Source organism: Gadus morhua, chromosome 9 (genome assembly GCF_902167405.1).
Source record: "Gadus morhua chromosome 9, gadMor3.0, whole genome shotgun sequence".
Classification (NCBI taxonomy): Eukaryota; Metazoa; Chordata; class Actinopteri; order Gadiformes; family Gadidae; genus Gadus; species Gadus morhua.
This window is the reverse complement of record NC_044056.1, coordinates 21704822-21720736: the sequence shown is the minus strand read 5'-3', so window position 1 is coordinate 21720736 and position 15915 is coordinate 21704822. Positions and strand designations below refer to the sequence as shown.

The 15915-nt window shown below is 46.4% G+C and overlaps 1 protein-coding gene across 1 annotated transcript; it reads left to right on the top strand.

The window, feature by feature from the left end:
- Positions 1–647: 647 nt before the first annotated feature.
- klf13 (Kruppel like factor 13) lies at positions 648–15626 on the top strand. The gene is made up of 2 exons (XM_030365617.1): positions 648–1457; positions 9995–15626. The coding sequence occupies exons 1-2, from the start codon at positions 1022–1024 to the stop codon at positions 10315–10317; spliced, it is 759 nt and encodes a 252-aa protein (XP_030221477.1). The 5' UTR covers positions 648–1021; the 3' UTR covers positions 10318–15626.
- Positions 15627–15915: the final 289 nt, after the last annotated feature.

The window sequence follows — 15915 nt, the reverse complement described above, 5'->3', positions numbered from 1 at the left end:
GCCCCTTATGACATCACTAGTGAGCGTGTCCACCTAGATCTGTGCTGGATAGTTGAGCAACGTTTACTTCAGTCCACTGGGTAGGCTGGTAGACTGATCTATCCAGCACACATCTAGGTGGACACGCCCACTAGTGATGTCATATGGGGCAGATTTTCGAAACGGCTTGCAAGGCTAATCACACTCACACCTGATGGTATTATATGTCCCCTTTTATCTCTTTGGTCTTTATTCATGAGCTTTAACAGGTCTTGTCGACATACAAGTTGTGGTTCAAATTCAATTTGGCAACAATAGTTCAGCAGCCTATAAGCTATAAAGGCTATTGTCTTTATAGTCTTTATAGCTTTTAGCCTATTTAACTTTCAGAATAACCATTAATTAATTGTCACAATAGAACAAAATTGACGTGTAAGCAGTATACAGCTACTAGCCATTTATTGGATACATTTATGACACATTCTTAGAAAATGTGTGAAACCAGATGGACGTATTATATTCCATTAATTGACCACAATATACAATTCCTATGCGTCATCGCAAACTGTTGAGGAACTTTCAAGGGACTCAAGTTTTTTTGTGGTGGTGCATGTAGGGACCGGTATCCAATGAACGGTCGGCTCCGCTGACGATACCGCCAAGTGCCACCGGTCGACACGCCCCCAGCGTGGATACAATCAGCATTAACAGGCGCTCACGAAGGCAGACACTATGCTGAGGAGTGTATTGATGCCGCGATGGGAGTCATGACATTCAAGTTTTTAGACTCATCCTCGTCACAGTCGTTGCAGTGAATAGCAAAACTAGTTTGTCTTTCATTCTTTTTTTTTTTTACATTTGAAACGCTGATTCATCAGGATGTTGGTGAAACTGCAAAGCCGGGTATAGAACCATAAAGTCGCCTCTCAAATGAGAGCGACCTCCGTAACACCACACAAAGGGAACCACGGAACAAGTACTTTTTACAAGCTGCCAATTTTTGAATGTCATAAAGGACCTGAGGGGTTGTTTCAAAGACAAGATGGATCACTTTGCAGCAGAGTGCCTTGTTTCAATGTCCAGCCGTGCGATTGTCCACGCACCAAAAGGGAATAAGGAGATTAAACCAGAAAGTCCATCCTCCTCGAAGAACGGAGAGGAGATCAAAGACCCTTTGGTGAAAGACAACTCGTCTCTTTTTGTAGTGGCGCGGATTCTGGCGGATTTTAACCAACAGTCCCCCAACAATGTTGCAGATCAAGCAAAAATAAAAGAGGAGAGCATGCCGAGCCTGATAGATGGAAACTCTGCCACACCTACCGGCCCTTCCGATCCTTCGCTCAGACAAAGAGGCAAAAAATTCAGAGGTCGGATTGAACAAGAGTCTCCGCAGAAAAAGCACAAATGCCACTATTCAGGTTGTGAAAAACTTTACGGGAAATCTTCCCATCTCAAAGCCCATCTAAGGACACACACAGGTCAGTGTTTTTGCAAGCAAATGTTTGGTGTACTGTATGGTGGACTTGGTTCCTTATATGCTTTAGATAAATCGGACAAATGCAACTTTTGTTTACTTTTCGTGCAGTGGGGATGACAATAAGACTATCTTTGCATCAAATTAAAATGCTATATCCACTCAATATAAGCTACATTTCCTTATCTGGGAGAAGGGGGGCGTGTATCAACAAAATAAAAGGCGAAATATCGCCTGCTCCCAAGTAATGCATAGTATAAATGCTTTAATGTTATAACTTGTCAACCCCAAAAAATAAATCCTATTTACAGTTGGATGGTGTAGAGACAGAAAATGCAACCCTTCTCCCCATGTCCAGATTGGTCGTAGCGCTCTTGAACACCCCGTTCGCTAAAGTAGGCAACGCACTGCAAACACACTGCAAACATTTCAGATGGAGATGTTGGATTATTTTTTAACCATTCTTAATTACATTGCACACACATGGCAACGGAATGAACCTGTCGCATTGCCCAACACGATGTCCACATTGCGTAGGCAAAATAACATGTAGGAAGTTTTGTTTTAATAACCCTCTCTTTCATCAATAAAGCTATAGTAGCGTCCTGCTGCAGATTGAAAGACAATCAAATAACACAAGCGAAATCCAGGCAGCTGGGCTACATGTGTTCTTCTTCAGAGAAAATATACATCCGCTATCGTTAAAGCCCTTTGCATTCCACAAGACGGGAACAACAACAACAACAACGTGAAAACGATGTAGATCAAGTAGAATTGGGGGTTGATAATAGTTGTGCAGTCTGTGCCTGTCTGCCCAGAGCCCTTTGTTGTGATGTGCCACACCCCCGCTAGACAGACTGCCAGCTGATCTGGCCAGCAACAGACTAAGCTAGTTGAGCGCAGATGCCCCCGCACACCGACTGAGCTGCTCTCTGTTCTGCCTGTAGTGAACCAGCGAGAGACCCTTATGAAACGCTTGCAAACCGACTTCCATCTAATGTCATATACCTTTCTGTGCTTATAATTAATTTAAGCTGGCTGTATATAATATCTATCTTTTTACATATCGATACATCTTACCTGTCTGTATAATCTATTTTTCTATCTATCGATGTTTCTATCTATTAATTTAAATTGTCTGTATTATCTATCTATCTATCCATCTATCCATCCATCTATCAATCTATCTACCTACCTATCTATTAATTGAACGTGTCTTTATAATATATCTATCTATTCTTCCCCGTTTCTTTTCGTTCAATATTGTGATAGCGCATTTGATTGGTTAGTTAAAATGTGGGTCATCCGAGTTCAGTTGCGGTTGTCACGTCACAGCTACCATGCAGTGCATTGCTTCCTTCTAGTCCATACTAGCTGAGTCAAGAGAGAATAGATCTGTACTGAGTGCAAGCCAACTGTATTGTAGCAGCCCATGTCGGGCGAATTGTGTTTTTTCTTTTTGCGCATTATCCAGTAATAAGCTCATAAGATGCGTTTTATAAAAAAGTCAAACAATTTTGCCATGTAAAACGTGTTTGAGGGTGTAAGGCTCACGCATGTGGAATGTGAGAACAGTAAACATATACTTTATATGCCACACCATGGTTATAATTGATGTCTAATCTTCTTAAAACCAGTTCCACAATTATAATGTGTCAGAATGCTTATTCTCTCTCGTAACTCAAGAAGGCGTGGCAGTGCTGATGGACAATAACTGATGGCTAGATTATCAGATCTGTCACTATCTGTGTTTTTGGTCTTAAAGTTGAGTTATCGGGGACTTGCCTATACACTCATTTCATACACATTTAGTTAAAGCTCAACTCCTTAATGCTGATGAAGTAGAGAGCAGTTCAGTCCTTCACCCCAGCAGATGTTCTTCCCACTGTTGAGGTTTCATTAGGATGTACAGACGAGGTGGTACATGCTGAATAGAAATGGCTCATTATCCTGCATTATGTTTGATGGCCTGGAATCTATGGCGGTTTAGGGGTCTAAGGTTACCAGACGGCTTTGTCTGGATTCCAGGAACTGGGAGGAGGCTCTTTAGACAATGGAGGGGGAAATAAAAGAGGTGCAAAGGGACAAAATACGCTGCCACGTTCTAGCCACCAGACCCATAACATGACGTTGTTATTTCCCCTAAAGCGCCCTAGTTTGTTGTGCTATTTGTACTTCATAGAGCAGTGAAATCAGTAGATTCTGTCGTGTGTGATGTTTGCCCCCTTTTGTGCGTCTCATTGATGCTGATGATCACAGAATAGACTAAGTACTGCGTGAAACCCCATTATGTTACCCAAGTCACGTCAGGCCGCCGGCTCAAACAGAACGATGGCCCTCCAGAGCTCATTAGAATTCATGTCTTCCTTGGGAGGAGAACAGTCTGAGCACTCTGTGGATCCCGCAGCTGGGACTCAGCAAAGGCCATCTTGTCAGTGTTCAAGGCCAGGGCAAGGCAGTATCCAGAACACCAGTAGGAAGGGAAATATCTCTTAAAAGTATCCTTTTTTGAACTCTCTGTTTGAGTTTTACTAATTTACTTACTTTTTTTTACTAATCCTTTGAACCTCTCAGTCCCAATTAACCTTCTTTAAGTCAACTTTAAGAAGAGTACATTGATATCTAAGAGAATTCAACATTCCTCTTGGAAAAAAAGGTTTGTTCTGTGAGCTAGAAGGTAAAACCATGGACCTCCCATAGTGCATAGCGGTAATGAGGCAGAAGGGTGGATAACTGTTTTTCTCCCTTTCTTCAATTTAACCTTGACTAACTGATGGGCTACAGCTCCATTAGGGCTCCAAAGGTCAAGCCTCCCTCTCTGCCACATGGCTGGAAACGCACAGTGGGCCCATTCCATCAGAGTCCAGAATAAACAGACAGCATCAGCCCCGAAAGAGATTGTGTGTACTTGGACCTAACCCAGTTCTTTGCTCCACCATTATCCTGGGATTACGGTTGTATTTGACTCAGAATCTACCCTCCCTGTAAAGAAAAGGGATTGTGTCTGTTTGCCCAAAAGCAGGCGATTATGAGCTCCACCTGGTTGGGTTGGGTGAAGGTTGCACGCAACCTGACAGTAGCTTGCCAAAGAGAAAAAAAGGGCATTAGTTGAATGTTCTTGATCCTTACAATGTGCAGCCTCCATCATCTGTTCCATTTCTTTGACTCAGCGCTGCTTTGTACCGAGAGGATTATGGCTGTAGGTCCCTCGGCATTGTTGTTCCTTTAATGGCACATGAGGGGTATTCTTTATTCAGGCTTTTCTTCTAGATTACACCTATAACCGTCTTCTCCAGACGGCTCTAAAGCCGGGCTAAATGGACGCCGTGGCACCTGGTTCCCTGAGGCCCGGCCCGGCTTGCGCCTTAGTGTCGATTTACAGGAAGAGCGGGAGGCGGACCCGTGGAACCCAGTGTTTATTTATTTTAAACATCCACTGGACAGAAAAAGAAACTCCTCGCCCTTCCATAACAAAACATGGTGAGCACCACCTCCCATGCAATGGCAGTTGAATGAAAGGGGCGTGTATGTGGTGCGGTGCTGCACCGTGGGGGAGGGGTTGGTCCACCAGTTACACTATCAATGGCTGCCATTGATGTAGGTCATTTATTTAGCTTCATCCCACGATAATCTGATTAGTGTTTGAAGGGCCACAACCTCCTGTAGAAGAACCCTCCTGACAATGAAATACAGATATCTCCTCAACCAGGGGGGTATTATCAATTATCTATTAGCCTTGTGTGTTGTTCTCTTAAAGAACCAATAGAAGCTCATTATGTTTTATTTAGAGGTCGCTCTGTTCTCCTTGCCCGTGGCGTTTGGAGGTGTGTTCACCCTCTTCCAGGGTGATCCATCAGACGCACGCACGTTGAGGTGGGGTGCGTGTGTCTGACCATATGGAGCAAAGCCCCGGGAAGGGGGGTGTGTGTGTGTGTGTGTGTGTGTGTGGTGTGTGTGTGTGTGTGTGTGTGTGTGTGTGTGTGTGTGTGTGTGTGTGTGTGTGTGTGTGTGTGTGTGTGTGTGTGTGTGTGTGTGTTTGTAATCCGCCCCTTCTCCCGCCATGCCTCCCTCGTAGTATCGGGTACCGGGCTGGACGGAATGCCGTCAGTTCGTTGTCAGCCCGATTCTCCTCTCCGTGCGCCGTAATGAGACCGTACAGGAGCCAGCTCTTCTCTTGTCTCATTGTCCGTTAACGTGTCTGGTAAGGAGATATCAGGCTCATCATAGGGGATACGGTTTAAGACCTCCGTTGGTTGAATGAGACCGGCTTAGGTGAGCAGGAGGATGAAGGGAAGTATAGGCAGCCACCTGCCTATAGCTCTTGCTTGTGTGTGGACATGTACCGTAAACACTTTCTAATGGCCACAGCTGCTTGCCAAGTCCTTAGTTAACCAGGGTTAAAAAGATTAGCCCCCTGCTTGCAAATACAACCGGGCTCCAGCATCCAGGTAATTTTAGCTCAGCACTCAAGGCTGGAAGGGAGTGCCCACTCAAACTAATTGAGGCAATAGTGATGAGCTGGTCATTGCAACCCCCCCCCCCCCCCCCCCCCCCCCCCATAGAGTTAAAAGGATAAGGTAATGTATGGATGACTGTCTGCGGACTACAGTCACCCGCGACCCGTCTCTACGCCTTTGGGTGCACGTCAATAACCTTGTGCGGGGTGGACCGGGGGGAATGACTTACGGTTAGAGCGTCTGATTGAAATGCATTATGGGAGTGGCTCTCCCACTGGGAACAGGGCTGCAGCTATTGTGCACCACCTGACTGGTGCTCTATGACAGGGGGTGGAGCGGCCTACTCATTGGGCGACGCGAGACCTCCTGTATCGAGACACAGGAAGAACGCGGCAGGGCTGGGTGAGTGGGTGTGGTGAGCATTAGGCAGGCCTTATCAACATCTGTCCTAGGCATTTTCTTCTGACTGCATGCCTGACTGAGCTCTCTGAAAACAAGCATATGGATCAATCTGTATTATGCTTCTCTTGGTAATTTGCCTCCCCTCTACATTGGGTCATTCTTCATGCTTGAATGCTCATGCAAAAGGTTGTTCTTGGTTCTGCATTTCAATGTACGTCAGAGTCTGTGGTTTCTTCCTGTCTAAGAGTGAGACCCTTTTTCTTCTTGTCTTTCTGCTTTTAGAGTGGCATCGTGCAATGCATGCTCGCATTCAATCATACGTTTATATGTAAAGTGCTTCCCCAAACAATAATTAAAAGAGGGACAGCCAGTTATAAAGTATATTTATCATCTGCCAGCCCTTGCAGATGGTCCCATTTATGTCCTCCTGGCGTGTGACGGGGGAGGGCGTGGCTTCAGCCGGGCTGACGCCGGGGAGCACCGGCGTCACGCCTCCCCTGTCCTCTTCATGCGGAGCTAGAGGCTGGCTCTCGGGAGTGATGTCATGGGCGAGAGCCTGCTGCAGTGGCCACCGCTGATCAGAGGCTGGCCAGTCGTTTGAGCTCTACCCCGAGCGCAGCCTCACGCCTGGCAGTCTGGCGGTGGCAGTAGGGGCGGTGGCCGCCGTCTGGCTCCGAGCCACGACTGCTCATAAACATGCAAGTAAATTACAGGCTTCTGATAAGTCCTGCCATTTAGCATTTAGTGGTGGTGTGTCCGCCCTTCAACCCCCCCTCCCCCGCCCCGTCCCCTTTCCTCTTTTGTGTACGTTGCCCAGCATGCTTTGCTCCGCTGACTCGGTGCCCCACTTGATGTTGTGCCAGCGCTGAATTGAGATGATTATGAACAGTGTTGAGTACAATAGGACTCTTCTGCTGACATCAATGCAAGAGTCCACTAACATACAAATCATAATGGTGTTTAACTTTGCGCCGCTGCACATTTGCAGGAATGTAATCTGTCTGCCCTGGTGTGAAGATCTGTGTTGTTGGTGCCAAAGCGTGCGACTCGTGTGCATCAGTCCGATGCATCAGTCTGCTGCGTTAGTCTGCAGCCAGTTTCCCAGTGTAAAGATGTAACCAGATCACAGCAACGACCGGGACTTCTGCTGAGTCCGTCTGTGTCCAAACCCAGGCGACGCGAGTGTACTGGAGCTATAAGGAGGATGGGAGATGAGCTCTTTATTTACTTTCCCAGTGGCCCCACTGGGAACAGTTACACAACCCTAGTACCGGTGACGTCATCACACTGCCCTAGATGGGGGGACACTGCTGATTAGTAATCGTATAGTTTATGGTGCACGTGATGCCACGCTATGGGTAACTGGGTCACTGTGCAAAGGCTTTTCTAATTACCCCACCCCCGCCCTGGCCCCCCTTCTCAAACTAACTAAACTCTGAGAAAGACGGACCACACACGGACAGTGAACTCATAACGCCCCTGGCGCTGTTCCAGGAGATAGGCTGACCGCCTGTCACAGTCGTTCCTTGTGTGAGGAGTGCCGATGTACGCTCGGAGGGCAGGAAGCAGAGGCGGTCAGCCTGGGGGGAAACGGCTGAAGGGATCCTCTTCTTCTGAGAAAGACCACAGTGTACAGCGATGAGCGCACAGAGTAACCGTTCGTCACGTTCCCTGCACTCATCGCGTTCCCTGCGCTCGTCGCGTTCCCTGTGACGCAAACACAAGGATTTAATTCCCCCCACTACCCCAAACCTACTTGCTGTTATCCAATTCATTTTTTTGTAGAATTCCTCCAAACACCTACTCAATACTTCTACAAGAATACTATTTAAAAGACAGATTTCAGTCTTATGACGGAGATGTCTGAATTAATTGGCATAATGCGTCTTTGGGAGTCAACATTTCAAGACTGGCATTTGCGTGTGCTTTCTTCTTCTTTCTTTTCGTGGGTTTAAGCCCTGTCCATAATGACCAGTGCCGTTGTACTACACTAAACAACAAAGCACTTAGTCGAAGGGGAAAATAGACGGTCTATCTTTTATCTAGCGTGTTCCTTAAGACGGAACTGGAGCTTGTCCAAATGGGAACAAGCATCTTAGCATTGCGTTGGATACCTGATGCCTCCACTATGACTGCATTACTGTATCAGGGCAGTTAGGATGGATATCCCGGCTCTCTGGTGTCTGGTTAAATATTGATGTTAGATCTGTTACACTGCTGGATGATTCAGCCAGCGTGTAGCATAGCGCTTTTTGTGGCCTTTAGTTCAGACTGCAGTATGTGTGGCACCATGAGCTGTTTCTGATGAAACAGATGATTCAGTAGAACGGTACACCCTGTTGTAATCGGCATTAGTGTTAACAAGCTATATTTCAAAACTGGAGGTTAATCTCAAACGTTAATCTCACACTCCTTAGGCATCAGCATGTTGGCCTCTTGTCCTTCTCAGAAACAGACTGATCACTGTGTGGACAATGACCGGGGATTAATGGCGTTATTCTCCAACATGCGTAATCTTGTTCAACATAGTAAAGTCCGTCTGGGTGCTCTCTTTGTGAAACGCCAGTACTCTGGGAGTTGCTCCCGGCGCCCGGGCACATCCACATTCCCGGCGCGCATGCAAAGTGTGTACAGCAGGAGCCAGACAGAATCCTTGTGGGCAGGGCAGAATGAGTTTGTCTGGAGCTGAGGTGAGGCGTCTGAAGTTAGAACACAGAACACAGGCCCGGGCTGTCTAGACTTGCTCTGTCAGTCCGTCTCTCGGTTGCTGCACGCTATGCAGTCATGCAAAACAAGTTTGGGGGGTTGGAAGTGGTGGAAGTTGCAGGGGGGGGGGGGGGTTCTGTTTACCAGGCTCATTGGCACCAGGTAGCAGTCAGTCTGATCTTTTAAAAAGTGCAGTTTCCATGGCTGCCCTGAGGGAAACCACAGAGTGGTTGTTATGTGCTCATTTGTCATTCGAGCTAGGAGAGCACAGTGGGGTCTCTTCCTTTGCATGTCTCAGAAGGCTTAAGGTTGAACAATATGACGGATCCTTTCCTCCTCTTTTGTAAAGAACTGCATCATCATGAAAAAAAGGACAGCCTGCCCCTTCGGTGTAGTCGTACTAGGTCACGGTGGCAAATATAGAACGCTGGATCTCGCTATTGTCAGGCAGAAAACCATCGAGACGGGACTAAAGCAGTGCAGGATTAGCCGTGTTGGCTACTGCAGAGAAGCACAGCATTTTGACACTTCGTATCAAAATGGAAGAAAATCACAGTGAGATATACTGCACCATCTGGCTCTGTGGTTTTGTGCCGAAGCCATATTTGTATCACTGGTTATGGGGGAGGGTGTTGTATCACATGCACATAGTCACATAAGATAGGCTAGGTGGATGGTGGAAAATAGGCAGGATAACTATTGTGGAGACCATTAGCATCTGGAGCTCCGCTAATTAAACAGCATGCCTGTTTCCAACTGTGTAGAGCCAAATCTGAAGCGATTTACATCCAAGCGCCATGACTCGCTACTGCATTTAGCACACACATTTAAAGAGGAATGCGTTTTGCACTTGGCTGTCTTTAATGGATTTGTTCTTTCACAGTTGGTGTTGTTGTTGTTTTTCGCACATCACAGTCGGTGTCAACATCCTGTCTGTGTGAGCCCGTATTGACCGCAGCCCTGTCTGTCGCTACAGGTGAGCGGCCGTTCCCCTGCACCTGGCCCAACTGCAGCAAGAAGTTCGCCCGCTCCGACGAGCTGGCCCGCCACTACCGCACCCACACCGGGGAGAAGAAGTTTGGCTGCCCGCTGTGCGACAAGCGCTTCATGCGCAGTGACCACCTGATGAAGCACGCGCGCCGCCACTCCGAGTTCCAGCCGGGCATGCTGAAGAAGCCCCACGGCGGAGGCGGAGGCGGCGGCGGCGGGGGCGGGGGCGTGGCGCGCCCCGGCTCCCTCAGCGACTACAGCCGCTCCGACGCCTCCAGCCCCACCCTCAGCCCCGCCAACTCGCCTTAAAAAGAAAACGACAAAAAAACAGAAACGCCACCTCTGTCGCACTTTTTTTGGGGCCCCCTTCAAACTTACGAGGCCTCTTCTTATCTTCTTAACAATTGTGTTGCACATTCGTCAGCAACCCAACCCCCCCGATCCAGCACCCCTCCTCTCTGCTAACCCTGTGCTTGCTGTGGTGTACCATACTGTACATAACTGCTTATTGTAGTGCAGTTGCCTGTGTGTGCGTGTGTGTTTCTTAAAAGTTACGCATTTTTCCCAGATGGCAATATGTTCATTCTCTACCATATGTCTGTGGGGGGACTTTTACTTTGAAGCTTCTGACCATGGTTGGTTGTGTTATGTGTGTGCGTGTGCGTGTGTGTATTCGGTTAACTAAACAAGGGTTTAGACGAAAGCAGGAAAAAGTCGCAGACACTTTTGAGTCTTATCAAAGCATTTTGTTTTTTTGTTCTTTTGTTGGGGTTGACAAATGGCGAGAGGTCAAGGAGAAGGGATAGATGATCCAGCTCAGGATTGAAGACATTGCTTCTCATTCAGAGTACCACATTACTCTGCGTACTCAACCCTGTTTTGACTGCACAATATACACATCACTTTACTCTTAAATTCAACGGGGCTTGAGTTCTCATGCCCTGCTCAGGGACGGCCTTGTTAGCTTGAACGAATGAAAGAAGACATTGATGAGAAACATAATACATAACAGCAGCCTTACGCGCTACAGGTGTTGCACTCTTTCCTTTGTCTGTTTCTTAATTTAGTTTTTCGAGTCAACTAGCCCTGGTCTTACAGCCACTCATACCCACACCCTGTTACGCTTGTGTACCGTCTCCTGAGGGTTGTGATTAGTATTTCCTATGTAATACAAAGCAGTTGATAATAATCCAACACCACTAATTGTCAATGACCAGGTACTCGTGTAAGCTACAACAGTGGCTTGCACTGAGCAAAAAGGAGGTTCACCCTACATTCAGTTTCACAGGGATGTTCAGATCAGACCGTGCAGATCTTACAAATGAGATGTTATAAGTTTAAAAGCAGCTTTCCCCTCCCCTCCCGCCACCATCGACAGTACTTTCCACTCTGCCTATACCTACTGAGGCTAATGCCCACGCAATCTATAGGCCTATAATTACCCTCCTCACAAGCACATGGGAAGAACCGAACACGAATGAAAGGCTCTATTCAGACCTGTAGAAGGCATTCATTTAGCCCAGCGTCTGGGACCCCCAACTTATCACAGGTAGCCCCCACCCCCACCCCACCCCCGGATCCTGCTCCTAGTGGCCCCTTGGTAGGGAGACGTCTGGGTCCCACAGGGCGGACTAGCAGGCGGTTCAAAGGAGGGGCCCCGAGTGTCGGAGGCGCCTCCGCTGCTCTGAGACTGAGCGCTAGAGGTGGAGGACTCTGGTGCTGTAGGAGTAGACACGGTGAAGAGAGTGGCAAACCGCGAGGGACAGGGGGGACGGCTTAGGTTCAGCGGGGCTAATAGCAGATAGGCCGCTCAGCACATGTTAGCCTAACGAAAAGAGACGTGCTCGGGAGTGGGCTTAAAATAATAAATGCAGAGTCGATTCCCCTCAGGTTATCCCCTCCCTGTTTATGGGCAGAAGACGGAGAAAAGACAACAGCACTACCTAAATGTTAGCATTATACGTGGGATCTCCTTTCCTTATGTTATCCTAAGCACAAGTAAAAAAAAAAAATGGTCCACATCACCCCGTGGGATTTACTGCCTCGAATTTGACCCAAATCAGCCCCACTCATCAACAGCTGCTTTTAAACTTCATCACACTCATAGGGTCGAGGGTCAGGGGGTGGGGGGCTTTTTAACCCGTTTGTGAAAACTTTTGAACCAAAATGAACATATATGTAGGCTCCATGCATGGTCCAGCCTCCTGGGACACTCCCCCCATGTCCCCGTGAGAACACCCCGGCTTGTGATTCTAGTCGGACATGCCTCGGATCAGTCAGGCGCAAAGGCCCAGTCAGCCCTCTGCAGGAAGTGGGCTGCGCTGTAGAAACCACTGCAGCCCCCACAGGTCCGCTTGAGGCATCCATCTTTTTTCAAAATGTAAAGGAAAATTAATTTCGTGCTTTGATCCTATATCAGCTCGACTCTTGACTGTTGCCAAAGTCTGATGTCATCGCAGTCGCCCCGCCCGCTCTCTGCAGGACTAGCTGACCACGTCCTGTTTCTGTGGTACTCATGGTGAGCATAGTACGATAGCTGTGCAACGTGGGAGGGAGCCCACAGAACCACCTTACTTCACACCCACCCTCCTACCCACCCACACCCCTCCCTCCTGCCCTCCTACCCTCCTACCCATCCTCCCTCCTACCCATCCTCCCTCCTACCCTCCTCCCTAGTCAGACGAGCGTAGACCAACCACATATTCCCATCTCTTCTAGAAGGGTCTTGTGAGGAAAGCCACACACAGTCGTCCGAAACACAGCTTTATCAGTTAAAGTGTATGCTTGTTTTTTATGGATCAAACGGACCCTCTGTAAAATATATTTCTGCAAACTGAACAATGTCCTCCCCCAAATGTTACTAAATGCTTATATCCCCTTAGCTTTCTTTTCTGTGACTTTTGTATGTTTATTACAAGAATAATTTCAAACATTCATCCGACCAGAATCCATAATCTGCACATTTACCTCAGGGTCAACATCAGCAAAGAAAATGTTAGGCAGGATTTTATTTGTAGGCTTTTTATTTGATTATTTAGTGTTGACGTTATTCCGTAGTGCACAGATCCAGCCAGCCTTCCCAGGTTTCTATGAGCACAGTCTTCACCGCTGGCCAGTGAGATTCTGCCCTGGAAACTCAGGAAGACCTCAGTCCAGGCATCCTTCTTTTGTTTTCTCAATGAAATACTGCAGCTCACTTCATACTACTCTTCTGAACATTTATTTTTGTACATGGTTAATCTACTTGAATCAAATGAAATAAAATGGGCATTGAACACAATGCCCACACAGGTCCATATTCAAATGTTATTTTGTTTTATACATTATGGTTTCTGTTTTGTGTATTTCGTTCATCTGTACTGAGGAGTACGGTGCAACAGCCCTTGTTTTGTATATTATTCGTGTTTGTTTTTTCTTTAACATATGTTGTTGTTTGGCGATTACAACGATATCCTCTTTGTGTCATGTCAAGCCAGAAATCACAAAGTCTGATAAGAAACAATGAATATGAATGAATAGTTTATTGATGTCAGGATACAGACTATCCCAATAACGAAAAGATATGCAAAGAATCCGAGCGATAGGAGGTTGGACAGGAAAGAGCTTTTTAAACGGAGGTCGAGTTCTTACTGCTCATTATATATCCTAATCAACTGATTTCCTTTACGTCCGTATTATTCCTTAATTATTAGGAACTTGCTTTTCTAAATCAAATCTGCTAGAGTCAACATGTGAATGCTTAAAGTAATGTATTCATGAAATCACTTTGATAAAATTGCAGTTCATATTATGATTTCAAATAATCAATCTTAAAACATTGGTATATTTCTGAACCTTTGAAAGGTAGCAATGAAATGGCAGTGATGTGCTGAATGCCAAATTGTGGCATGTTAACTGAAACCATCTGAAGTTTAAAGACTAACATTTATGCTACTACCATTTATCAACTTGTATTTCCACCTGGTGTCCTGTGCAGGATTAAAGTAAGCAACCTTGTATGTAATCAGTTTAAGTTGATGATGATTCAGCTTTATCGCATTGTTTTGCTCTGGTTTTTCTCCTTTTAATTATTTCTCCTCTTTAGCTGTCTGAAAGGCCCTCAATGTATGATTGCTTGTGAACATTTTTGGCATTAACAAAAATTGGAATTACAACAAAACCCAACCATTCCAAAGGACTCATTAGGTTTTGAATGTGCTCCTTTTTGTACACTGTTATGTCTTGGATCGCAAGATATGTGCACAGTTTGTTTGACATCGACGAAGTCAAACAAATCCCCACTTCTGTCTTTGCAATCGGCGTCTGCTTGTGCAGAGGAATCCAAATCGAAAGAACAACACCCATTCGAGTTCTAAAGGCAAAATAGTGATGATGTCAGTCTTCCCTTGTTGTAAAGGCTTTTTCAAAGATGACCTTCTCAAAGGACGATGAATCGGCCTGCGGTACTCGTATCATATTGGAACCATTTTCACTTCCTAACCAAAGGCTTGAGAATTGGTAAGAAAAACGAGATTAATATGGAAGTCATTGGGTGCCCGACACAGCATTAGACTTTAACCCTATAAAACCCTGCTGTTGGGTGTTTGCCCACTGCTACTACGGACGTACTTCACATGGACCTTTTTCTGAACCTATTCCAAGCCGCCCTTTTCCAACCCCTTCTAACCGTCAGCAGAAGCCCTGCTGTGGTTCAAAGTCCTTTTTAAATGGCCCTGTGCAACACGGGCTCCTTACTGGAAATATATTGCTCTTCTTATTTTCTCAACGCAGGGCAGGATCCTCATCCTGCCCCCCCGCCCCGCCCCGCCCCTTCCCGTATTGCATATGTCTTTCAGGTTGTCCAGCACATTGTGCCACCATTGCTCCCTGTTGACTCTGATGTGTTTAAATGTAGGACTCAGAGACTGAGACAAAGAGAGGGAGAGAGTGTGTCGATGGCCTGCAGGCTCGGTATACCCAGTACATCTTAGTCCTCAGTGTAATGCTAACACGCTTTCTCCTTGTGTTTGTGTGTGTGTGTGTGTGTGTGTGTGTGTGTGTGTGTGTGTGTGTGTGTGTGTGTGTGTGTGTGTGTGTGTGTGTGTGTGTGTGTGTGTGTGTGTGTGTGTGTGTGTGCGTGCGCGTGCTTGTGTGTGTGTTCCCTCCCTCTCCTCCATCACCATCAGTTGCCTGTTGTAGTGACTCTGTGGTGCTGCCCCACTGCCCCCAGCACCATCATACTCTATCTACTGTGTAAATAACTTCTGATTGAACTATGGCCAGTGCATCCTCCTACTACTACGACCTCAACCTAACCTTCAGGTGTCCGGATCTCGTACGTCTTCAGTCGTTTTATTTTGTCTTCTCTCAATCAACCAAAATCACTACACTCAAGTGTTAACAGTTGTACAGCTCCACGGATTATTCCACACATATTCAACATGCTGGTCCATAGTTGCTTTTCGCTGTACACTTTTGTATGGCATTATTTTTTACATGTTAGATGATATATTGTGACCATGTCCTATGCAAATAAAAAAAAACAAAAAGAGATGTTGAATTATGTATGTTGTCATAACTTGTATGCATGAAATAGTGAAGTTTACATTTGGAAATAAATTCATAAAATAAGCCAATTACTATATTGTGCCTTTTTTTTCATCAGAGATTTGCGTCATTTCCCAGTCTGAATAATATAGAAATAATGCGTTCAGCCGCCAGACGGGTTGAACCAACAGTACGTTAAACAAACAGGACTTTTGGGAGCTGCAGTGCAGAACGAGAGGGAACAGATAAGAGCGCTGATAGCAAACCGCCGTGCCTCCACACCAGGCCCTTTTCTAAAGCCTCTATGGTCTGGAACATGCTATCAACAAGGAAAGAACACTGCGTTCCAACCGTAACGCCAAGGTCGTTGACAATGAACAC